The sequence below is a fragment of the Sparassis crispa genome (genome assembly GCF_003851025.1).
Source record: "Sparassis crispa DNA, contig_000007F, whole genome shotgun sequence".
In the NCBI taxonomy this organism is placed as follows: Eukaryota; Fungi; Basidiomycota; class Agaricomycetes; order Polyporales; family Sparassidaceae; genus Sparassis; species Sparassis crispa.
In genome coordinates this window covers 1,543,398-1,567,622 of record NW_020939754.1, presented here as the reverse complement: position 1 = coordinate 1,567,622, position 24,225 = coordinate 1,543,398, and the positions used below count along the sequence as shown (strand labels likewise).

General features: G+C 52.0%; 8 protein-coding genes across 8 annotated transcripts; 4 read left to right on the top strand and 4 right to left on the bottom strand.

The window, feature by feature from the left end:
* Nucleotides 1–29: 29 nt before the first annotated feature.
* SCP_0805240 (hypothetical protein) lies at nucleotides 30–1,013 on the bottom strand (the record flags this gene model as incomplete). The annotated part of the gene is made up of 1 exon (XM_027761112.1): nucleotides 30–1,013. One exon carries the CDS (start codon nucleotides 1,011–1,013, stop codon nucleotides 30–32), a length of 984 nt encoding a protein of 327 aa, XP_027616913.1.
* A 3,145-nt stretch (nucleotides 1,014–4,158) lies between these two features.
* SCP_0805230 (hypothetical protein) lies at nucleotides 4,159–5,618 on the bottom strand (the record flags this gene model as incomplete). The annotated part of the gene is made up of 2 exons (XM_027761111.1): nucleotides 4,159–5,324; nucleotides 5,372–5,618. The coding sequence occupies 2 exons, from the start codon at nucleotides 5,616–5,618 to the stop codon at nucleotides 4,159–4,161; spliced, it is 1,413 nt and encodes a 470-aa protein (XP_027616912.1).
* A 246-nt stretch (nucleotides 5,619–5,864) lies between these two features.
* Nucleotides 5,865–6,662, top strand: SCP_0805220 (hypothetical protein; the record flags this gene model as incomplete). Its single annotated transcript, XM_027761110.1, has 3 exons — nucleotides 5,865–5,990; nucleotides 6,053–6,597; nucleotides 6,656–6,662. The coding sequence occupies 3 exons, from the start codon at nucleotides 5,865–5,867 to the stop codon at nucleotides 6,660–6,662; spliced, it is 678 nt and encodes a 225-aa protein (XP_027616911.1).
* A 2,970-nt stretch (nucleotides 6,663–9,632) lies between these two features.
* Nucleotides 9,633–11,135, top strand: SCP_0805210 (Alcohol dehydrogenase 4, mitochondrial; the record flags this gene model as incomplete). Its single annotated transcript, XM_027761109.1, has 6 exons — nucleotides 9,633–10,016; nucleotides 10,067–10,199; nucleotides 10,263–10,396; nucleotides 10,448–10,875; nucleotides 10,926–11,018; nucleotides 11,072–11,135. The coding sequence occupies 6 exons, from the start codon at nucleotides 9,633–9,635 to the stop codon at nucleotides 11,133–11,135; spliced, it is 1,236 nt and encodes a 411-aa protein (XP_027616910.1).
* A 454-nt stretch (nucleotides 11,136–11,589) lies between these two features.
* On the top strand, nucleotides 11,590–15,085 carry SCP_0805200 (hypothetical protein; the record flags this gene model as incomplete). Its single annotated transcript, XM_027761108.1, has 6 exons — nucleotides 11,590–11,809; nucleotides 11,892–12,166; nucleotides 12,442–12,579; nucleotides 12,643–12,775; nucleotides 13,132–13,193; nucleotides 13,274–15,085. The coding sequence occupies 6 exons, from the start codon at nucleotides 11,590–11,592 to the stop codon at nucleotides 15,083–15,085; spliced, it is 2,640 nt and encodes an 879-aa protein (XP_027616909.1).
* Nucleotides 15,086–15,492: 407 nt separating this feature from the next.
* On the bottom strand, nucleotides 15,493–17,301 carry SCP_0805190 (hypothetical protein; the record flags this gene model as incomplete). The annotated part of the gene is made up of 4 exons (XM_027761107.1): nucleotides 15,493–16,617; nucleotides 16,679–16,690; nucleotides 16,749–16,820; nucleotides 16,885–17,301. 4 exons carry the CDS (start codon nucleotides 17,299–17,301, stop codon nucleotides 15,493–15,495), a joined length of 1,626 nt encoding a protein of 541 aa, XP_027616908.1.
* Nucleotides 17,302–20,605: 3,304 nt separating this feature from the next.
* Nucleotides 20,606–22,173, top strand: SCP_0805180 (hypothetical protein; the record flags this gene model as incomplete). Its single annotated transcript, XM_027761106.1, has 3 exons — nucleotides 20,606–20,946; nucleotides 21,002–21,331; nucleotides 21,384–22,173. 3 exons carry the CDS (start codon nucleotides 20,606–20,608, stop codon nucleotides 22,171–22,173), a joined length of 1,461 nt encoding a protein of 486 aa, XP_027616907.1.
* Nucleotides 22,174–23,229: 1,056 nt separating this feature from the next.
* Nucleotides 23,230–23,385, bottom strand: SCP_0805170 (hypothetical protein; the record flags this gene model as incomplete). The annotated part of the gene is made up of 1 exon (XM_027761105.1): nucleotides 23,230–23,385. The coding sequence occupies one exon, from the start codon at nucleotides 23,383–23,385 to the stop codon at nucleotides 23,230–23,232; it is 156 nt and encodes a 51-aa protein (XP_027616906.1).
* Nucleotides 23,386–24,225: the final 840 nt, after the last annotated feature.

The window sequence follows — 24,225 nt, the reverse complement described above, 5'->3', positions numbered from 1 at the left end:
CGGTCCATGCATTACTAGTGGCCGTCGTCTCAAAAACCCAATTGGGTTCGTTCTTCGTCAGTCATGTCGTTGAAGACGTTTCGCACATAGGCGATCTGTTCCTCTCTGGTTTCTTCCTTCGACGTCTCCTTCTTCAGTGCGAGGTCTTCTCGCATCTTCTTGATCCATGTGATCGTGTCTGTGTCTAACCCGGGATGTATCGTTCTAGCACGGGTGAAACTTCCAGACTGGGGGTGAAATTGTCTGTCGTTGGCTATATGGCCCTTCTTTCCGCATAGGAAACATAATCCTTCTTTCATTCTCTTCTGTCGCTCGTCTGGGGATAAGCGCGAGATATTGACACGATCAACATCCATCGCGTTTGGATCCTTTGCAGAAGCCGAGTAGTAGGGGCGATGGACAGATCGGCCCTTTCCTCGTGTCGTCGTAATGGCTCCTCGCTTGAAGATCTGAGCAGATCTCCATTGGTTATCAAACCGCGAGGCGTATTCGTACCACTTGTCAAGTGTCTTGGGCATGCTTTCCATCCCATATATCCTTTGTCGGAGTGGGTCGTTAAGTCCCCACTTGAAATACTCGATATTTCCGGCATCTTCTAGTTTCGCCTTGGATTCAAGCGATCGGAATTCGGCAATGTAGTCGTCCGCAGTACGAGTTCCTTGCTTGATGTTACGCAGCAAGGTACGAGCGGTTTCTTCAATATTTTCATCGCCAAATGCTTTGTTCACACTCACAATGAAGTCTCTCCAACTCCCATAAGAAAGGAAGTCATCATTGGTGAGTTCCGTTTCTATGAAGCTCTGTGCCCATGATCCTGCTGTTCCTCCTTGCATGTGCGATAGCATGAATGCGATCTTCTGATTGTCCTCCTGGTAGACATGGCTATTTCCGGCCATGTAGTTCTTGCATTGGTTTATAAATTCCCTAAGCTTCGAACGGTCTGAACCGTTGAAGATCTCGGGTTTTCTAAAACCAAGTTCCTTCTGGCTAGCATGGTGACGTCCTTCATCCATGGTAACTGTAGCCATCGGTGGTATGTAATCGGGTACGATTGGTGCAAGAGTCGGTTGGGGTACAGGATTCTGGGCAGGGGGGTTCCAAGGGGCGTCTGGTCTTTCTCCTGGATAGGAGGTCGTTATACCGCTGTCTGCGATGTGCTGGAGCACTATTCCACCAAGATTATGGGGAAGTGTCCTTTCAAATTCCTCTGGGGAGTAGTCGAAGTTGTGATTGTCTGGCCTGATGAATACAGGCCTTCCTCCTATGAAATGTGCGTTTTGTTCTGTGCTCCACTCCGCTTGGGATGGGAGTGCTCGCGGTACTGCTCTGGAAGAGCGGTCGGGTTGATGTAGTTAAAATCCAGCGTGGATAAATTCTTCTGTGTGGCCTATGTCTACACGTAGACTGCACACCGTCCTTAACTAAGTGGGTTCGTTCGTCGTCGGCTAACAAGCCCGTAGAGTGTCTTCTGTCTTCAAACTGATACACCTATTTGCTGATTGCTCGAGTGATTACCTCAGCCTCCTCGGCCTATTGGTCTCTCGGACAGACCCCTCTCCGAAGATGAGTGATCAGTCTATCCCTTCAGCTACCTCGATTACAGAGTAATCTCAAACGGTGCTTTAGCAATCGAATCGGGTGTATCGTTCAGTCTTCAAGGTTCGGTCCGGTCGGTAGTTCGTTGTTAGACTCTAGGAAGTCACAGAGAGTAATAAGATCTCGACCTAATGTTACGCGGCAGCGAAACACGAGCGTCTAGTCGAGTCGTCACGAGACAAGGTCTTAGTCTAAGACACAAGTCCGTTCAAGTGACACTTCTGGCGATGTCCTCGCACTGAAGGTCGATCAGAGTTCGTTCTTATGACTCGTAGTAGCTGTCCGCTACTGACGGTCGATCTCAGTCAAAGGCAAGTGGAAAGCTGGTTTAATGGTAACCAGGTCGAGATGGGGATCCAGCTCGACAAGGTCGTTTACTTATACAAAAGGTATCCGCAGTACTACGCAGTAATGCGAGATCGTTCATTGGCTAGATAAGGTGAAACGATATCTGGGCAAGGTAACAGCGAGGAAGTAATATGTATGAGAAAGCTGAGTAAGGTCGTGAGAGATAATCAGTACTAATGGGGATAACGAGTCGTGTATCAGAATGAGGTAAAGATGAGGCGTACATGCACGTCTTGCATGCACGATAAGAAGAAGGTCCGGAGTTGGATCCGGTGTAACCCTAGACTAGGGGTTCTGGACATCTGGGTAAAGAATCGGAGGTTGCGCTCCAATGAGTCACGTGTTGGATCACGTGGTCTGGTAACGTAAAGGGAACAAGGAAAAGAAAAAGAAAAGACGCGCCACAAGTGGGGAGCGTTGTAACAATCAATCTCTCCCACCAACAAACATGGGTCGCCGGGTGTGCCACCAACTCTTTCTTCGCGAACGTCACTCAAATTACTGTACTACTGCCCCCCAGATACAAGGACAAGGTAACTTTGTCCACCAAATGACGCGACATGAATTTGCCCGATGACATCGTAGCCGCAAAGAAAAAGAAAAAGAAATAATATAGTCCTTTCGGTCTTTTTTATTTCTCTCTTCCCTTTAACATCCAAAAAATAGTCAACTCCATTTCGTCTTCCTTTTGCCTTTACTCATCTTGTACTATCGTAAATTAAGACACAAAAAAAGGAAAAATAAAAAAATTGATGAACACAAGTTTGTCGCACAAAACTACTGACTGCTACCTAAACTGGAAAGAGACTATTGCGAGGTAAGTGCAAGCTGTAAAGCAAGCGCTTCTCGAGTCGAATAGGTGTTGCTGGTCCCTAGTAGTACGTGTCAACCGTAGGGCTCACAATGTACTGTATACGGTTACAGCCATAAAAGTACATGGGAAATACTGTATGGCTCGTATTTATGGCGCTGCTTCTGGGGATTCCCTTATATGATACTGGTGTGTCTATACTTGCACGCGTATTGGGGAAAATACATGTGATGTGGGTTAGAACCAATCGGACGCTGCTGCCGTTGGCTCTGGCCCTGGGCGCTTCATCTTGGCTGAAGGGCCAGACCACAGTCTGGGGAGGCTCCGAAATGTGACAGTAAATGCATATACGGTCGTAAATGTATGGGTCACAGCATATCGTATCAGTAACATTTTCAGATCTTGCCGGGCGTAAACGATGTGGTCCGTATCTGATACGAACTGGGATATTTCCGTAATTACGATACGGTTGCGAGCCCTATTAGTCAACCACTGGCCCATGGCTTCCAGAAGCATGAGCCGGGCTCTGAAGCCGTCCTCAAGGCCCGGCCCAGCTCAGCTAAGGGCTTGTAGTCAATCACTACTCACACCGGAGTAGTGATGTGCATGGCCCGGCTCGGCCTGAAAGCCAGGGCTACGGCTCAGCCTGAGAGGGCTCAGGCATGATGAAACTTCAGGCTGGGTCTAAGCCGTCGATGATGGCCAGGCTCAGACTCAGCTCGGCTCGGGCCCCGGCCTGTTGCTGGAGTGCGTTGTGGAGAGGGGCAGCAGCACAGTGGGAACATGAACATGCAGGGGATGGCTGAGGGAGGGCCTCTGCAGCTGCAGAAATAATGGTGGCATCTGCGAATGTGAGGGGACAGCAATTAATGTGGCGCGCTGCACACAAATGTTAGCCGATGCAGAAACACTGAGCTTGGCGCTGTCAGGAATGATGCTCCGGCCCATAAATTATACTTTGAGTTGATAAGCTGAAAGTCCCGGACAGACTTTTCCATCTGTGGAAGTGGCTTGGAACACAGTTCGGCCACCATGGACCAGCTAATCAGGACACAGTGTCTACCCAAAAGCCGCGGCCTGAGCCCCCGGCTCTTGTTGCCTGCGAAAATTTTGCCTTACATCCTTTCTCAGCCAATCAGGTCGTGAGAATAAGCCTGTTTACAAAAATGTACAATTGTCTGACATTCTACCACATATGTACAATGTTAGATGGGATATTTGCACAATATTAGATGTCCAGATATAGCTCGCCGTCTCCGGTGTCAAAAGCATCCTTGACATGAGCTGCCTATGTCCATTGTCGGGATCCGACATCAATTGAACCACATTATTGACACAATGGGTCATATGCTGTACATACTTCAACATGCATCACAAAACACTAAGTGCAAACAGTGCATGTTCTAGTTACCTGCAGGGCGATGGAATCGTACATGTGAGCCGGCAGCTCGTTTCCTGGCACTCGTCCAGTGTCTCTTGAATTCTGTGCTATAGTCAGTCTTCTTTTCATTCAATAAGGCGAACCAGCTTGAGATTGTTTTAGGAATTTTGGTGCCCGGCTTATCCGTGTATTCGTCGAATTGAGGAGTAGCAGTGCGGAGAAAGCGTAGAACGCAAAAGTGCAACCCCACCGAGAACATGATGCGCAGTTCGTCCTCCTCAGGGAAAGCAGCAAAACCGAATTGTGCTTGAGTTACGCATTGACGCATGTGTGCCCTTAAGCAACGGTCCAAGGAGGATGTTCGAACTCGTTCTTCCTCATGAGGAGAAAAGTCGTGGATGACAAACGGTTTGATCTCATGCAAGAACAAAACATAGCGACATCTGTCGCTGAAGGTAACCAAGGTGAGGAAATCCGGGAATCGAAGTCGATCTTTCTTGGGGTGAACCTGATCTTGCTTGTCAGAAAAGTCACTAAAATGGGACCTGGATTCGTCTTCATCATCATTTATCTCTAAGTTCTCGAGCATGTCATCAACATCCTCAGTGTTGTCGCCGAAATCGGTGGGATTATGCGCGGCCTCGTGATCGGTGGTCGCTGCGCCGTCGTCTGAGTGAGCACTCCCTGCATCGTCGTCAGAGTGAGCATTCCCTGCATCATCGTCAGAGTGAGCACTCCCTGCATCATCGTCAGATTGAGCGCTCTGTGCGTCATCGCCAGATTGAGCATTCGGTCCGTCGTCGTCGGATTGAGCATTCGGTCCGTCGTCGTCGGATTGAGCACTCGGTCCGTCGTCGTTGGATTGAGCATTGGATGTTCTGTCATCGGGACGAACACTCGCTGTGCCATCATCGGAATGTGCAGTAGCTGCATTTTCATCGGATCTAGCAGTCTCTGCGGAGAGCTCGTCGGAAACGATTTCTGCAGAGCCGTTATTCTCATCGATACGAGCGGTTGCTGCAGTAATATCATCCTCATTGGCCTCGCCTGTGTTCTGGGGAAGGGGGGCAGTGACCATGTCTGTACCCATGGTGTTCCGATTCACATGAACAGTACTTTGGCTGGAATCAGCAGCTGCATTCCTATAGGCTTGAGCAATGCGCCTTGCGGTACTGCGTGTCAAGCGTTCTATAAAGGACATGAGTTTGGCCATGAAGAAATTTTTGACAACATACCTGTGTGCGGGACCTCAAGCACTGGAGCCTCGTCGTGCATGCACAATTCTCCCTGCGGATATACACTGATTTTCACACTAGAACTGCTGGTCCGCAAGGCGTTGAAATTCAGTCCGTAGTCGTAAACATGATAGAGGCCATTCTCTCGATCCTGCTGAGTCGCCTCGGCGATGAGAGCATCAAGGTGGGAGATGTGTCCTTGAAGTGTCAGTGTGATGGTAGTAGGCCAATTAGAGGTCCGAGTCATGGTAGCTTGCACGTAGGGATCGCTGAGTATGCATTGAGTGGACTCGTACTTATACATGGGCCATATTGGCCTCATCTCAGCCATTGCCACTTTTGAGGACAATGACGGGCCATGGCTCAAACATGCGTTGTAATCTCAGATTCGATTAGAGATTTAGGTAAACCAAGACCGTTGGCCTAGACACAGACGACACTATATATGGCCAGTGACACGGGTCAAACTCAACCATAACCATTATCGTCGATTATGTCGCCTTCTAACCCTTCCAACTCCCAGTGTTCGAGAACGTCTCGCTTTCCCGTCGATCTACCAGGTAGTAGACGTGACTTACCTGTCCCGTTCTTTCCATGCAAGTGGAAGCTGACTCCCGCGGTGTGTGGCAGTCATTTATTTTATGTAACACTTCGTTCAAGGCTGACCTATTCGTGCTTCAGAACATTTTGAGAGTTAATCAGTACCCTCCGTTTGACGTCCTACCACGGATTCTCGTTCCATCCTCAACTGCTCGTATAAAACCCCCTGTAATGCATTACGGGTGGCCCGTGAACTTGTGGTTGGACAGACAACCGCTGTTGGACTATGCTGAGAAGCACGACCTCCTGTTCTTCCATTGTAATGACATTGATGGAGAACAAGATCTAGAAGAGGAAGGGTGCGAGGAGGAGATAAAGAACGACAACGATGGAGCCGTGCGACGAGGAGGGCGTACGATCAACGTGGCCATCTCGATTGATGCCGCGTTGGAACGCCTTACGGAGGAACTGAAGATGTGCTGGCCTCGTGGCTTGTCGCATTTCGAGTGTGCGTTTCAGGTCAACTCTAACATTGGCCTCATCATCTCCCTATACACCAATTACGATCTCCGAAACACACCGTCGCCTGACGCTATCGAGGTGTTGCGTAAATGGCTCGGTGAAGATACACCAAAATGGTATATGGACTCCGAGCGGTTTTCCTGGACAACGCGCGGCCCTCGACGGTGAGTCACGGGCTTTCTGTCTTCGTGAGTTTCATCATCATTTCTCTCAATTTTACAGCCACTAAGGCCACTAAAGCTTTAAATTAGAAACCTGCTCACGGAGGCAGCGCTCCATTGGCGGTTACTTTGTTCCTATCCTCTCCAGTTTATGTAGGTTGTATTGGCAGTAATCAAGTTCTCAGTTGGAATGTGGCTGTGATTCACTTAGACATGCGATCTTGAGTATTCCGGGAATTACAACAAGAGGTATTTATCCATCGGTTGGTCGTATTTTGAGTGGCACCCGGTACCTGTCGACGTTAGCCTCTTTAGTCAGCCTAGTTTCCCCTCAGGAAAGGCGGCGTGACAAAGTGTCATCGGTGTGAGTTCGCCTCGTCGCACTTCGCATTGTTCAGCACTGAATCTGACATTTTGAGCCACAGATATCACAAAGAGTTCATTTTGTCTGTCAAACCCTGCATGGTAGAAAAAAGAAGTTGGCTGAAGGCGAGGAACCTCATTGCGCTCAGCCTGCTGTGGATACAACTATACCCCTACGTCCCAGTTAGTATCTTCCTCTTCCAAGTCAACGTCAACGGAAAAGGTCCTTGCTAGCGTGACCTTCCAATCGATCACCCGGAACAAGACGAGGTTTGCCAGTCCAGTTTATTCCGTGCAAACGCAAGTTGACACCGGACGTCCACGAGAAGAGCCACTAACCTCTCAATCTTCCCTTCTGTGCTTCAGGATTTCCCGTGAAACAATACGCTCCATTGGACCACTTACCCCGAATACTCATTCCATCTCCGATTGCTCCCATCAAACCGCCTGTGATGCACTATGGGTGGCCCGTGAACACAGAAATGATGTTGGACTATGCAGAGAAGCACGGCCTTCTATTCCTCTACTCAGAATGGCCTGATGGTGAAGATGGTGAGGAGGATACGGGTGAAGACGCGGAGAAAGACGGATATGTGCGACCTGAAGGACGTCCGATCAATCTGTCGCTCTCCATCTACGTTGGAACGCATCACAGAGGAGCTGGAATTGCGCTGGCCTTGCGAGTTTCTACACGTCAAATGTGCGTTCTAGGTCAATCCTCGTATCGATCGCATTACCTCGTTATACATCGACTACGATCTCAGCAATACACCGTCCGCCGAGGCCATCGACGTGCTCCGTAGACGGTGCGGAGAAAACATCGAAGTGGTACTGTACTCGGAGACCTGGAATTACAGATGGACTGTTCGTAGTCCCTGGTAGTGATTCTCCTTGGTGCGTCTCACATTGGGATGTAAGACGAGACACTGTACATGAGATTGATAGCAGCTTTTCCCGTCTGCCGGAATTCACTTCTGAGATTGCTCAGTCCTACCGCTCCCGCCAAGCATATTCATAGTAATGTACTCTCGGTCAGAATATCATAGTTGTTGCATCAGCAGGTTCTATAGTTCCGGAGTAGCTCACCCGACGCCGAATGACCCAGGGTTCGTTGGAGACATTCCTTCGGCATTCGGCCCCAGCCTGAGGAGGAGCAGACAATACATAAGGTACGAGGAGGGTTGTCCTTTATCGACGTGAGTTGCCTGTTGCCCTTTAATTGAGTCTGTGAGAGTGTTACATTCACGTTATTTCTGAACGCCTTTCACAGCAAAAACTTCGAATTATCGCGCTGTGAAATATGGAGAGATGGCATTGCGTGATTTTTCGGGAATATCTATATTGTCATTTCATTGCGGCACACAAAATGGCTCCTCCAACATCGTAGAACTGATTTGGAAATGCACCTGCCTGTTTGGAACGAATAGTGGCTTCCTCAGTGCTGTGCCAGCGTTCGCAACGTACCGATGATATCTCAATTGAGCTCGTGAGCAAATCCCAATCTCCGAACACAAGACGAGAGTCTCTAGTCCAGCTCAACTCCTCCAATTACTGGAGAAACATACGGTGACCGTTGACCCGCTAGGTATGTTTCTATTCTCATCTCGTCCTGCCCTGTGCAGCTGCTGAATTTCTCCCCACACACTCCTGGGAAGAGTTCCTGCTCGACTGTACACAAACGACACTTCAGGTATACATTCAACTTTGTCCTGTTCTGTTCCGACGACATCCTGTGTTTCGGCGCTACCTTCGACCACCGAGATCATGCGTTTACCAGACGCCGCTAGTAAGCTCAGATCGCAAAGGAGCTCAAATTACTATGGCTCGCGGTAGCCCGTCGAGATCCACGACAATCACTGTGACGATCCTGTCCTCTTCCGAACACCGTGAAATTTCTTCAACTCACCATCACATCGTCCTCTATCAAACTATCGGAGCGCTCCGTGCGCGTCTTGAACGTTTGAGCCGGTAGCATCGAAGCATGGACATTACGGATTGCCCGAAGCACGATGATTGGTGGGCTTTGCTCCTTTGTTTGCTATCGGTCCAGGTCACAGTGAGTGTACTCCGAATGCAACTTCTCGAGTTCTTTCTCGTGCACATGAATCATAGCACTGTGGAGTGTCTGTCGTGCATGGCGCGCGGTCGTTCAATAGAGCTTTTTATCACTCGTTTCTTGCTCTTTCGCTCTTGTACGACCGACCGGCCCGGAAATTCCCGATTGCACAACGTTCCATGAAACCGTCCTGATGATCGACACTATGGTGTCGTCATAGAAGACAGCCTCCGCCGACGTGTGCAAGCCCATGCAAGAAGTCGCGTAGTTGTGAACAAAGGCACGGTAAGTGGTAGTATGTGGCTGTGATAGGCTGTGGGACTTACGTTAGTCTTCCTAGGTCACAAGCTCGGTCGTGGCCGCCAGCGGCGAGACGAGCGAACGCCAAAGGCAAGGTCGTCCTGGGCAGCGGTGGAGTCACAGTCGGCGTCCACCGGCGACGCAAATCTAGCCTCACCGATACTGGTAGAGTCATTACGCCCACGTCTGAGGATCAAAAGTTGATCATGGATGTTGGGTCCGTCTGCATCCGTCGGGCGAATGGAGACCGACATCGAGCCTAGATATATTCGAGACTGACTGTCTCCTAATTTCTTCCTTCGCCGCACCGACATCGAAGATGTCTGCACGTTACGCTCGTATTCCTTTCCCGTTAACTCACCGCTCTCTTGCGGTCCGCGGGATCAATAGGACGAACATTTGGCCTCCTGTTCAGCGGCATTCGCAGGCGTCCCCTCTCGGGAATGTGGTACTCCGAAATGCATCGCGCCGAACGATGTCGACGACCTTCCAAATACCTAAGGTACAGAGGGCGGCGATTTTCGAAAAGACTGGTGCGCCTTTGAAGATCAAGGACGACCATCCCGTCAAGCAGCCGTCGGAGCTCAAGCCCGGAGAATGTCTCATTCACCTTGACTGCAGCGGAGTGTGCCACACCGACCTGCATGCGAAGAATGGCGACTGGCCGATTCCCGCGAAGCTCCCCCTTATTGGTGGACATGAGGTATGTACCGCTACGGGGCCGATGTGTGTATCCCGTTGACCTTCTTGCAGGGTGTTGGCATCGTAGTTGCGATCGGAGAGCATACTCAGGATTCCCCTGTGAAAATTGGCGACCGTGTTGGGATCAAGTGGCTCGCTTACTCCTGCCTTGATTGCGAGATGTGTAGGAAGGGCCTCGAGCAAAGTTCGCCAAGTTGCAGTTCATGACACCGTCCCATAAGCTGAAGCTTGAGCCTACTCACGCCAGGCTGTTTGAATGGTCAATACAGCGGCTTCACCGTGGACGGCACGTACTCCCAGTACGTCACGTCGTGGGTTCGCCACGTCACTCCTATCCCCGAGGGCATCTCGAGTGCGGAAGCCGCATCAATTCTCTGTGCAGTGAGTGTCGTGTGACAGTCTCTATTTGACACCCGACGCATTTGGCCGCAGGGTGTCACCGTCTACCGTGCGATCAAATACTCGAAGGTACATATCGGCGACTGGATCGTGCTCCCTGGCGCAGGCGGAGGACTCGGCCACTTAGCTGTTCAGTATGCCGCAGCGATGGGTTTGCGCGTCCTCGCGGTTGACACGGGTGCGGAGAAGAAGAAGTTGTGCATGAAGCTCGGCGCAGAGAAGTGGATCGACTTCAAGGAGTCGAAGGACCTTGTTGCGGATATTAAAGCTGCAACTGGCGGGCTTGGCCCACATGCGGCCGTAGTAACGGCGTCCACGGGCGCGGCGTACTCGCAGGCGATTGATTACCTGCGAAACGGCGGTACCCTCATGGTTGTTGGGCTGCCAGCGAAGGCTGCGCTGGAGGCGGACATCTTCTACACTGTCACGAAGAGCATCCAAATTATCGGTTCCTATGTCGGGTGAGTGATAGAGTGGGCGAGATTTGAGATTGCATCTGATGTTGGCGCAGGAATCGACAAGATGCGCGGGAAGCGTTGGATCTTGCCGCCCGGGGTAAGGTCAAGTGCCACTTCACCCTGAAGCCTTTGGATGCGCTAGCGGAGTGAGTGAAGATGCACAAGTTTTCTACTGTTATTGACGGAATGTGTTCTCCAGCACGTTTGAAGGCATGGAGAAAGGCTCAATTGTCGGCCGGGTGGTTCTTAACATGAAGGATTGAGGGAGAGTATGAGTAACGACACCAGCAGACGCAAATTTGCCTTTGTGTTCTACCCATAAGTGTATTTTATACCAATTTTGTCGCAAAAGTCCGCGTCTTTGTACTATACAACGTTGGAAAATGAAAATAACTCCGCGATGCAAGACCAGAAACTTGTTCCAAGTAATTTTAAATTCCGTGAACGAGGGATGGATAGACTTTGTCGCACCCAGCCTACTGAATGTCTGACCCCAAAAGCTGGCGTTGACCAAATCTGCCCAATCTAACTAACCGCGATGAGTCCAGACCCAAGACAGGCTTAAGCGCGACGTGTTAGTCACGTGCTGGAAAAGACCTTCCTTTCTCGTCATACACACCGCTGAGCACACTCTCGCCTCACGTAGAAAGCTGCGTCGATCTATGCGACGTCTTTGACCGTAATCTTCTAGTGGTCGAATACGTCAAAAGGCTGGTAATGTCGGCAAACAGTCCCCCTTCGAAGCGGCTGAAACTGGGATCATCGCCTCCTTCCTCTGGCAACCTGCAAGCTGGTGTGATGCAGAAATCTGCGGCGGAAGAGGAGGCCGATGCAGACGTCGAACACTGTAGCATCTGCCTGCAACCCATAGTCGACAGAGCGGTTATACCCACTTGCTCACATGAGTTCTGCTTTGAATGCCTCTTGGTCTGGACGGGTAAGTTACTTGCACGGTTTGAGTGACGGTTCCGCCACGCATTGTAAACATGCAAACATTGATGCGATGACATTACTTGCAGAGCAATCACGCCGATGCCCTCTGTGTTCACAGACAATGGGGGAGTATCTCATTCACCACATTCGCTCCAAGTACGACTATCAGAAGCACTACCTTATCCCACTTCGCACGTCTCCCCACCCGCTCGCTGCACAGCAAAATGCAAGGAGACGGGCACAGGTGAGACGCGAGCACGAGTGGGGGAGGAGACAACGGAGAGCGTGGGAGGAGGCCGACGAGCTGCAAAGAGCCATTGAACGACGAAGATGGGTGTATAGGCATAATTTGTATGCGAAGGTCCGTCCAGTTTCCTGTTAACTCCAGATGCTGGAAGAATGTGATATCTGTGCGGAGACATGGATGGCAGCTGAGGCATGGCCGAGCACTGAGCTTCCATACGGTTGATGGCTCCCGGCCAGCTTGACCTCAGCCAGCTTAAAGTCTAACTGCACCCTCTGGGTCGCCTGAGGCGTTTGCAGGCTGCTGACGGATCGTGAAGTAGTCACACATCCGTCGGCCCCCTCAGCGATAATTATAGACATACTCAATGCTGAAATATGCTCCCCTTCTAGCATGTAGCTACGAATTCATACACGCACTATCGGCCGTTTCCTGCGCCCGCGCAATTTTCAGCAGATCCCGTTCTCATCAGTCGTGCCACGGCCTTCATTAGACGTGAGCTACAAGTGTGGGTTGGTCTAGATGTTGAGGTGAGTTTCTACCATTTTATCCGTGATTGGGTTCGGGCTACTGACAAGCGTTGTCATGGCTAGTTTTTAACGACGTTCACGCTGTCGTTGATGAAGTCGCTGGACATACGCTCGGAGCCTGCTATAAGACTCCTTGCAGAATTCCTGGACATGGACTCAGGTGGGTCGCGCGTCAACGCGGAACATTTCGCACACGGTGAGTTTATCATTATGGTTTGATATCTGTAGTGAGATCATGTGGCCCATTGCTCCACCGCGGCCTTTCCCGTTCCGTAAAGCGCACCGCTGGCGTAATTCCTCTAGTCACCGGTCACCACTCACTCTAAGGACTGCCGCAAGCATCTCAATCGAATTTCATTGTGTCTTCCATCATAGAAGAACGATCTCGCTGTTGATGCTTTTGTGTTATTGTCTTACTCCTGATCACCCTGCTTAGCGGGATCTTCGCCTTGCACACATTTGAAATGAACTCCCACCTGCCAAAGACCGCGTGTTGGCCATGCACATCCTAATCTTATTGAGCTGACCATTGTCTTGTTTTCTCCCTGATAGAACTCTATTGTTATCTACGCTCGCCTTTTCGCGACATCGGAGTGTACGACTCAGTTGTCCAAGTGAGTTTTTCTCATCCGATCCCGCTGTCCTGCGGACGTGTAAGCCGTTACGTAGCGAGCTCATGGAGTCTCTGACCTAGTATGATGCGCCAGAGAACCTGTCTTCCCCAACTTTCCCTGAGCACAGCAGGAGGTGGGGTCCACGCTCTCGTTCGCGCTCCCATTCCCCCTCTTCCTCGTCTTCAAGCGTCAGCATACGCTCTTACTCCCGTTGTGGTTCATCGTCACCATCCCCGCCACAAATCGTACCGTTAAGCCCCCCGGCGCGCAGGCAGCAGTCGTCGTCTCACGATGGACAAGTTACCCGCTTAGATGCGAGGCTCTCCAGATCTCGTCGACGCTCATCTCAGGCCGTACTTGAGCACCGCACAGACAGAAAATCGCACCGTCGGTCTCACGAACGTGGTCGCGAGGCTCCATATCGACGTCAAAACGGGAGTCGTGGCCAGTCTCGGGACCGTGAGCGATTACGCAGTCACAGTTGTCGGTACGAGGCAAGTGCTGAGCTAGTATCCGACGACGGCGGGTACCGTGATGCGAAGGGGAAGGGGAAAACCCGTGCAGACGGTGGGGAACTTGACGATGCGCGAGTACGGTTTAAACGCGATGTCGACGATGTTGACGAGATGAGACAGGCCGACTCCCGTTACGTGGAGGGTAACGTTAGCTCCGCTACTGCCAGCGGACACACCACGCACGTCTCGTCTGGGGTGTCGCCACCCAGTCGTTCCAGCGATTTACCGGCGATACATCTGCGTAGCCCCAAGTCGAAGATGAGGACAGTATCCTCAGGCAGTGTGGCACTCCCTTCGACTGAAGCGTCCCTTCAACCAGCGGACCAATTGCTCGGCCATGATTTAATTGTGGCGACGACAACGCAAATTCCCGAGCGAACTCGTCCCCCAATACGCTTTCGCAACCGCAATCTTTTGGAGTCTGTGCAGGCTCACCTGGCTGATCACAATATGCAACCTCGTTTCAGGAAGCAGCATAACGAGAACGAGGGTCAGGAGACCGGTCCATATCTGTCCGGGGCGGACGAACCTTGTAATGGGCGCCTCCTTCCTGCGGAACGTACCGATTCTGGTGCCTCCTCGCTGCTCCTGCGGATATGCAACCTAAACCATGACTCCCATCGAACTACTGCAGCTTCCCCCTTTGCAAATTCCCTTGCTTCTGCGACGTCCGCGGGCGACGCCCTAACTCCCGCAGCCCGGAAGCTGTCTGCTCCGGATATTATGGCACGGGCACGGGCACGGCTAGCGAGGTTGAAGGCCTCGTCTGAGTCGCAAGACAATAGCAACGGCCCGGCATATGGGAAGGACGGCGTTACTACAATCGACGGCAATGTGACGGAGCAGCTAAACGAGCTTGGAGCCTGGGAGGCACCCGCACAGCTGGGCTTCTCTGCTCATGCAAACGATCGTGTCCCTCGATCGGGATTGTATTCTTCAGCGCAGGAGAATGAAATCTTGCATGTTGCCGGTGGTGCGCCGTTGTCTGCGTCTGCGAACATGCGCTCCGGACTCTTGAGCAGGCTCGCCGAGGAGAAACGTTTACAGAGCGGAGCGTCATTGACTGCGGGTGTCACACAACTTAGCGATGACAGGCAAGCAGCGAGCGATGCGGTTCCTATGGTAGTTCCCAGTCGTAACGACAAAGATCAACCACTTGACGATACTCAACAGTCTGCGATGGCACGGGCCGCGCAGCGAGAAGTGATGCTTCGCAGTCAAGCTCAATCGCATGTCCGACTTGCGAAAGCGAAACGCCTGGCTGCTGAGCATGGCGCAGATCGCAGCAATTTCTCAGGTTCTCAAGGCGATGCACCCACCGACGCGGTATCTCGAGAAAAGTTGCTCAGGGCCACGCTGGTGCGACGAAACGCCTGAGGTCGGAATTAGGATTAGTTCTTTTATTTTGTACTGTGGTCACATGTACTTTTCTAAACTGCTACTAAAGTACTTATTGTCGGGGGTGATCGTGGACTAGAGGAATTAGAGGCCTGTTTTCCTACTCATATGTAGAGAATGAATGATGTGACACCACGGGATGTGCGGTCGAAGTCCGTATAGTCTAAGTGAGGACAATAAGGGGTATAAGTAGGATAGCTGATTAACAATGTAACAGATAGTTGGCGTGTCAACAGCGAAAGCGAATTAGATGCGATTAGCGTTCGAGATTATAGTGGTGGCTCGACGCCGAACGTGTGGAAATCGTGAAGGACGTTGGGAAGGGATCGTGCAAAAGCAATGTACAACAGGAACGCGTGGTCGGATACATCCATGTTAACTTGTCGTTAACGATTAGAACGATGCTGTGCTAGTTTTTTGTCATCGAACGGGCCGGAAGCAGGCCGCGGTGTGCGCGATTCCGGATGATCATCTTCGTGGAGAGAACGTCGTCGGTCGAAGAGGGTCGCAGACGAGGAGGCGTGAGCGTAAGGATGGGCTTCTGTACCCCGCGCGTGGCTAAGGGGGACGGAGGGGATGCTTCCGCCAGGAATGGGCGTCTGGTCCGGCGTATGGGGCACAGCATACCCGGGCGCGGGATGGGAATGATATGTACTGGGACGCGTTGACGGGGCTATGGAGGGTCGTGAAAAGGGCGAAAATGCAGGATCATCCCATTGTGGTTGAGGTTGCAGCGTAAATGGCGGAGGGATATTGATGGCCGGCTGATGCACGGGCGGTGACTCCTGCTGGGAGAAACGGCTGCGCTGTACGACAGCAGCGGAAGACGGTGTGCCTGTGGACACAATAGAGCTGATCGGAGCCAACGTCGGATTCCGGCCGCTTTCGCTTGCGCCAGATTGAAAAGCGGTGGAGTGCCGGGGTTCAGTAACAATAGGTGGAAGAATTATAGGGAATTCGCCATGCATTGGAGTCGTGTCATTAGACTGATACGAGCGTATGGGGCGCGTCGGTCTGGGAGTGAGACGGTACATTTCCAGCGAGTCGGTCGCGGTCGAGGGCCGCGATGCGGAACGCGAAAGGGATGTGTTGAAGGTAGGGTAGCCTCCAGGCGTTCTCGGAGATTGTTGAGAAACCATCGACGGAACTTCTCTCGGCAGTGGGTATTGCTCCCGAAACCCGGTGCTTGGTCCAGGAATACCAGGACCGGATAGTTGTGATAAGCTCATAGATCTGGCGTAGCGCTGAGATATTGAGTCTGGGTGGGTGAACGGTTCAGCACCAACGCTCGATGTTCCGCTCGGGCCTGCTACGGACCGCGACAGTTCGCCAATGGATGGGAGCGCAGAATGGCCACCTGAGCGGCCGCGTCCATAGCTAGAGGATCCGCTCGTGCCCACTTCACTCGACCCCATTCCTGAAGGAACGTTCGAGAAGGGGCCATACTGAGGAGGTCGTGTCAGAGGCGCAGCTGATTGTCCACGAGGTCGCCTCGCTTTTTGACGCTGGTTCTAAGGAAAGGGAAAGGCAGAGTAAGTTCAAGGACTCGCTGACTTCTAATGCGCAACTTGCCTGGAACCAGATCTGCAGAAGGGGATAGTGTGAGCACGATGCCGGACGAAAGACAATAAAGAGCGCTAACCTGCACTTTGCGAGCGCTCAGTCCGATAGAACGTCCCACCTCTTCGCGCATGGCCGTGGTAGGAAAGCGCGACTATGGTCAGGCAAGTATGCTGTTAGGACAAAGAGGCGCACGAACAAAGACTTGAGAACGTTACCTGCGCAAGCAATGCATGTAAAACGGCTGATTGGTGGGCAGTGGTCAAGGTTCGCGTTCTTTTCTTCTTCGGAGGAGGTTGCGCTGGTTCAGACGGCTCGGAATGCTGACTGGGTCCCGCCTCCATCTCCGTGTCGGCCATGTCTCCCTGCGAAGAAGAGGCGGAAGGACTTGAGCGCTCCGTAGCATGACTCCTCCTCTCCCGCTCCATGTCCTCGGTGCGTGGCTGAAGGTGGGCTCCTTCAGCAAAATGTGGGCCGAATGTGATGTTACTCTCGTCGGGCGAAGCTCCCTGGCTTTCGTGGGGTGTAGGAAGGGAAAGGAGCGTGCGTGTAGTAGATGTCGGAGGACGCGTATCGCTCCTGGGTTGGTCGGTCGGATTAGTAGAAGTTGATGAGCCTGTTCTTTGTGTATTCATAGCAGAGAGCGATTATAAGGCAGTAAATTATGCCAGATTAGAGGGAAAGAATAAGGCTTCGAAGGTGCTTAAGCCTTCGGAAGAGAAGTGATACAAGCCAAACCAGGGAGCTTCAGAACATCGGAGGAAAGTTCGCCAGACTCGGAGCAGGTCTGTACTATAAATTGTTGAAAGGGGCAACTGGGCCCCGATAGGCGGACGTCCATAATGGTTGAGGCTAGCGTAAGGAAGCAATAAACCAAATCAATTTATCGTCATGGATCGATAGAAATGACGCCCTGGGCCCGCTATGGACCTTGTCAACGCACTAATCCCCTTCCGTCGCCGAAACGCCTGAGTGTTCCTCGAATTACACCAGCGTTAGAGCCAATCACGTACTCGACGTCAACAGCCGGAGTGTCGCACCAGCTCAGACAGGTGCGCCCACAGCGACGAGGGGCTTGCCTTAGGCTCTGCAACCGCGCAGCAATCGCGGGACCTTGTCGCGATGTGTGCCGGGTCGCAGCGTTTCAACCATTTTCCGGCTTCTTCCCAATGTCCGTGCGATGATCGACTTCCTCACACCTCCTGAATTCGAGGAACCCTCGTATGGAAAGCCATCGACACATCCTTACGCTTACCGTCTTAGCCAAGATGCTCAAAAAGATCTGTTGCGAAGGGAGCCGGCGGGTGAGCAAGGTGTACGGTAGCACGTGATTTATTGAATCAGTAACGAGGATCGACTAGATCGCGATCGTCGCTACTAGTTGCTACCATGCATCTGCCGTCGACACAGTCGCAATTTGTCTGCAACTTGAACCATGCGACAACTATTTTCCTTAGAGCGTACTGCGACAGGTTGTACCGCGGACTTCATTCCTGCGCATAGACTCGGCATGATTAACCATGCAGAAAATGGGTAACTTGCTGATTTACACAGGTTAACATGGAGGTAACCAGATATTCAAGGCTCATCTACCAGCCTCTTCGCACGTCAAGCTGTGTACACGAGTCACAGTGATGGCCGAAAGAACTGCGTAGATTATCAGGAATACTCCTTATCACCGCGGATATTCCCGGCGAGCGCTAATGTCGAACCTACTAGTACCTCGCAAACAATCGCGCCCACAAACGATTCCCTCTGGAACCTTAGATGGAGAGAAAGATGGTTGACAAGCACATCCAGGTCTCCACCGAGGTACTGGGAGATAAGGCTTTCACGCTCGACAGAAACATGGTCTTCGGAGTTTCCATATTGTCCTCGGGATGGGTCGCAGCGAGCGCCGAAAATAACACGAAAGTAAACTTCATGAGCCTGGTTTCCTTTCGGCGGACGGGTGAAGAATGCCATGCCAACAAGCGAGACAATAAGTGGACCCGCCACGCATTATAACACCGGGTTCTCACTGTGACGTAAGTGTCAGCTGCGAATCGAACTCCACGAGTTAACAATACAGCAAGCACGCAACAATGGTGCACATGACTTCTCAGCACTGTGCGAGAGAGAAGCATCACAGTGTGAACGCTAGAGAGCACTCACATAGACTTCCCCTCCGGCTTTTAGAACCGGAACACGGGCTTGAGAGGACTCCGTTCACTTATCGTGTTCGACTTCAATTTCAGCGAAGGGTTGAGTCTCGAGCCTTGCGCGACGCGTTTAGCCTGGATGCAAGCACCCTAGATACAGGCAGCGCAAAAGGTCATGACATATGAAGCCGGCCTGTCGAGTTCACCATGCCAGCGAGTCCAGACAGTGCACACATGGTTTCATTTTACCAACAGCTGCGATACGAACGGAGCGACAGAGTGATCCCGCGTGAACTATTGAGTGCACAAAGCTAGGGAACGAAGAGTCAGATCAGCGCATGCTGACGACGACGAGGTACTCGAGCACTAGGATTCGCGAGCTGCATAGCGACAAGACAGCACTCATCAGCTCGTCGTGGCAGGACCCCCGCGAATCCACTGAGAGCTCCGATGCACCCATCCCCTAAAAATGGGCCGCCGGAGGCAAAATGTTAGATCTCCGACCCCCGAAAATGGCGAAAAAGACGTCGAAAGTTGGGTGCGAAACACCCCCGAAATGTGACCCTCCAACCTGAGGTTAGGTCCAGAACCCCCGAAAACTGAGGTTGGCTGGCGGATCTCTCAGGTTTCGGAGGATGGGCCTAAAATTTAGCCGTGTGTGGTGGTTTGGGAGGAAAATTTTTGTAATTTGGTTCACAAAAGCTTCGGTTTTGCACAGGAAGCGAAAAATTTGTTCCGCAGGCCGTCGAACGTAATTCTAGGTGGCCGAATGTTCGATCCCACATAACCCCGAAAATGACCGACCCGCCGCCAGGTTGTGTGCAAACCCCCGAAAATGGGTGGTTGGCCACCCCCGAGAAATGTCGTCGCCGGGATCGGAGCTCTTAGTTGATTCGCGGGGGTCCTGTCGTGGCCCGGACCGTGACCACATGCGAGGTAACATCTGTGACACTCGCGCTTGTCACAGCACGCGCGATCATGTCACGCAATGTGTTTCCTTCGCTCCACTCGATGGCCTCCACCACGCTGCCACTGTACACACTTTCGTCGAGCTGTCCAGTACGATGGACAGCAACGCAGGAGAAATCCATAAACAAAGATTACCCCTTCACTGATCTCGCAACCGAGACGCCGGGGGATTACGTCTCTCGCACTTACCTTCAGTTTCTGTGGTTACCAGAAGTGAGTCTTCCTAATCTTGTCAATCATGCCCAGTTTCTACGGCAGATCTTTTGGAGAGAGTGAAACTTTTTTGCTCGAATGCTGGCATGGTCGAACAGGCACAGAATCATGTGTGGAACATTTACTCTGGGTGGCATCGGATTTTCACAATCGTCTGCTGAATCTGTCGAGATACTGGAAGCTTAGGAGCACTCAGTATTATCTTACGCTATGGCTACACTACAGCAAATTCTGTTCGAACGATCTGGCAGCCCGACTGCTGGAATGTAGGTCCTCACACATTGAACGTCGTTCTCGTCGCGCCATTGAACGCGACTGTCACGTGGCGGTGACTGGTAGATGCACCAACCTCTTCGGTGAGCTCGCAGCCTCAGCTCAACTTCCCAAAAAAAGACTGATTGGACATCCCAGATGCCGAGCTTCAATCAGCGTTCACCTGAATTCATTCCCAGTTTGTTCCGTTTACGCGACATTTGCCCTAGTGAATGCTAGTCCATTTTGGGAGGCCTCAGAATCCTGTTGTACGAACGCAACTATATTCGTGCCCTGTTACCTTGTCCAGTCTGAGTTCTTGAAAACGATACGGACAGTGCTGACGACTATTTTGTAGTCAATCATGCCTTTGATGCATTTCATTCCCGCGCTCCTGCGCATTGTCTCACACCCCAAGTCTCCGTTGGACCCTGCACCGTCGTCTTCCCTTCCCTCGCTTCACACGCTCCTGCAGCCGCTACTGCTCACGCCACGTTCGTCCAGCGAGAAATACCAGTCTCACATCTGTCAAATCCTCGCAGACGATGGCGGCGCGGGAGACGCGGAGGAGACGATGATGTGGTACGCATTGCGGTACGAGAAGATGGACGACGAGAGGAGCGCAAAGCTGTCCGACGACCAGGCACCCGATGCGGACGAAGAGAAGTGGCGTCACACATGGCTCGGGGGGATGGAGCGGCGCGAGTGAGTTCCGACCCTTTTCATTAATGTTAGCGCTGACGATCAAATCGCTCGGAAGGGTGCAGATCCAGATCCTTCTGCACCTCCTGCTGCTGTCGCAGTCCGGTCCCTCACAACCGGGAGAAGTAGAACCTGTTCGGGCGGAAATTCCGGTCCAGCTGATGCTGTCCCCCAGCAAACGGAAGAGAAAACAGCGTGACCCGTCTCTTCGTCCACTCCCACTGGAGGAGGGCCTGGAGTTCTTCATGGACAAGCTATCCATGTGGCAGCTGATGGCCTCACTTGAGGAGGAAGATGCGAAGAGGCACGTCTACGGCAAAGGAAAACAGAGAGCCGTCGACGACAGGGACTGGATACAAGTCTTCTGCGAGGACATCGTCGAGCCTTTGTAAGTACGCCGAGCTGAATCGATCGACCGACTGACAACTGTTTCGTAACAGGTTTAAAGACAAACAGCCCGACTTGTGCGCATTATTACACACGAAGGTCTTCCAAGCCTCGGCGTTCTCGGACGACGCTGATTCGTTCACATTTTCACCATCTCCACCCTCCTCGCCTCGCCTGAAGCCCGCAGCGACGGCATCCTCCCAATCATCCCACGGCCGTAATCCTCCTCCGCAAGTCAAGACAAGCGACCGCCTGCGTTCACGATCGCTCTCTGTATCGCTGGAGCAGGAACGCTCGCGTTCGCGGTCAGCTAGTGTCGATGCCGCCGGCCTGCGCAAACGCATGTTCGCGCGCGAGGTGAGCATGTCGACAGTGTTCAAGGGAAAAAACAAGGACAGCAAAACTAAAGCATCTACCGCGAGAACGAGGGTCGGTCGTGCACCCCAGGAGAAACCTGCACCCGTGGTCAAGGAGAAGAGGAAGGGGCGAGAGTCAGCATTTGGCATGACTCTGGTTGCTGCAACGCCGACGAAGCCGAGGGTGAAAAGCCAGTCTCAGCGCGAAGCTGCGCTCGCGCAGCCCGCATTCTTACAACAGCGAGATCGTGCACGAGCACTGCGGCTTAAACCTTTGGCCGAAGGTCCGGTGGAAGGGGATGGCAGCAATGACCAGTGGATGCTGCCAAGCTCTCCAGATGTTTTGCTAATGGGCCCCGATGGCGACGACGATACATCCGTTCTCGGGAAGAGTGCTAAGGGAAGACGTGATGGGGCAGGTTCAAGAAGGATGGGTAGCCTTTTGGTCACCTCTACGCCAACCAAGAAGGCGCGTATCGGTATATGATAATATCGGCAATTCCGTTCGAGCTGTGTATTATATTCTCAAGTGGATGTTGGGAGTGCATAGAATCTACGGAGGGGCGGTGCTGTATAAAACTGGGCAGCTGTTAGTTCGGAGATATGTTTGAGAAGGGACAAATGTAGACACGCTGCAGTCACCTACGGAGGGATGAGAGGCTGTGTGATTGAACCGAAGTGGACTGCAGCCGCATGGCTCATTTCATTTACATTACCCCCGCCGAAGTCCAGACACACAAGCTATGAACTATACCACTTTTATGGATAGGTATGCAGAGTGCCGTTGCTGGATGGTAACTAAGGGGCAGTTATTCCCTGCGCCCCAACCTGCGGAACGGACAACGCGACAGATTATCGCGGATCGTACTAAACAGGTGCGTGACTACCTGAAATTTTACTACAGAGGGTGGTAAGTATAGAAATGCAGTCATGTACAGCCATCTGACAATACTCGCCTTATGCGGCATATCCCTACGGTCCCAGTTTGGGAGCGACTTGAGACCGCGGCAGTTTGGATACGTGGGACGGCCTTCACATTCGGCTGTGTAGTGTAAGTACTTAGCCATTGCTTTCGAGCTCATTCCAATGGGTTATGGACGTCGCATGGACACCTAGAAGGTACGAGCACAGCTGTGAGCGGGATCGGATTAGGGGTGTCCGCTGTATGGATCAACTTGAAGTTTTGAAGCTTCTCGACGTGACTTGAAGGTTAAGCTGTTGGATCGCACCGCTACCGGTCTAGTACGGCTGACAGCGCTACCAGAGCAGCTGACAGTACGCAGTTGATGGGCATGATGTACGAAGACAAAACTCCAATTGCCTGCGACGAACGAAGACGAAGGAAGGCGATAGCCATAAGGGTGCTCCTAATTCGTGTGTAGGGCATCAATCTGTTACAGAAACTTCAGTACACTGATCTGACGCAAACGTGTCATTTACCTGGCCGTTGAGAAAGTGGAGAACTGCGTCGGAACATCTGGATTCGATGGCAACAATCAGTTCAGCAATGACAGCGTCAGGAGAGGATCAACACTCACTTCACTTATAAACAAACAACATCCTCATCCATCTGTTGGCCCACGGGAATCGACTCCATCTTGAGCGGCTCCGACGATACTCCCTGGTCCTCAACGAGCTTCTCCTCTCCGGTTAAGTCCCCCTCCACCAGCGCCCCCTTCACCATCACAGCTATTGCCATTAGAGGTGCAACCCCTCGAAGTCTTCAAGTCGGGAGGGAGAACCAAGACGGAGTGAGGCGCCCATGTTTCCGACGATCCTTGTCGCGAATCTCAGGGTCTGTGCAGCAGTCGTCCCATTGCAGGGGAGGTCGGCGACGACATCGTGCTGTGGATCTGGTGCAGGTCTAGGATGAAACAAGAGATGATGTTAGAGATGAATATGCACAGTTACGTGAGCACGAGAGAGTTATGCTATTTGGTGTAAATGAGAGGCGGGGGCTTCACATTGAAATGATGTATGCGGAGGCCTGCCGCGGAAAAGGCGTGTCAACGGTAGGCAGAGTACATTGGTAGCCGAACGCACGCCGTAGTAGTCGAATAGGATTCGGGAAACGACGAAAGAAGGGACCTAGAAATGCAGCGTCACCTTGAATGCTTCGTCAAGAGTATATCAGCACACACGAAGTACAAAGTGCCTGTGCAAATTGCGGAAGAATGAGCTGACATGTTCGATTAATGGTACTTGCATCTACCGTTCTGCAATATGAGATTGGCCAGCGGAACTTTCACGTGTGCCGAGTTCACATTTCTCTTGACGCTATTGGTCTTTAGGTCTTCATCCAGGTTACCACAAGGACAACGATGTCGGCCACGACGCTGCTACCTCGTGTCGCAATGATGACTGTCGAAGGATCAGCACAGTCTGGTGGGTGACATGCCCGTTGTACACGATAAACAAAGCACACATCTGCAAATTAATCAGCAAAAGACTCGACTCGGAAGTGTGGATACGTACGTTAACGTTTTCCAAAGGGTGCCCAAGACGGGGATGGCGGCGACGAAATAGGATATGGTGGCAT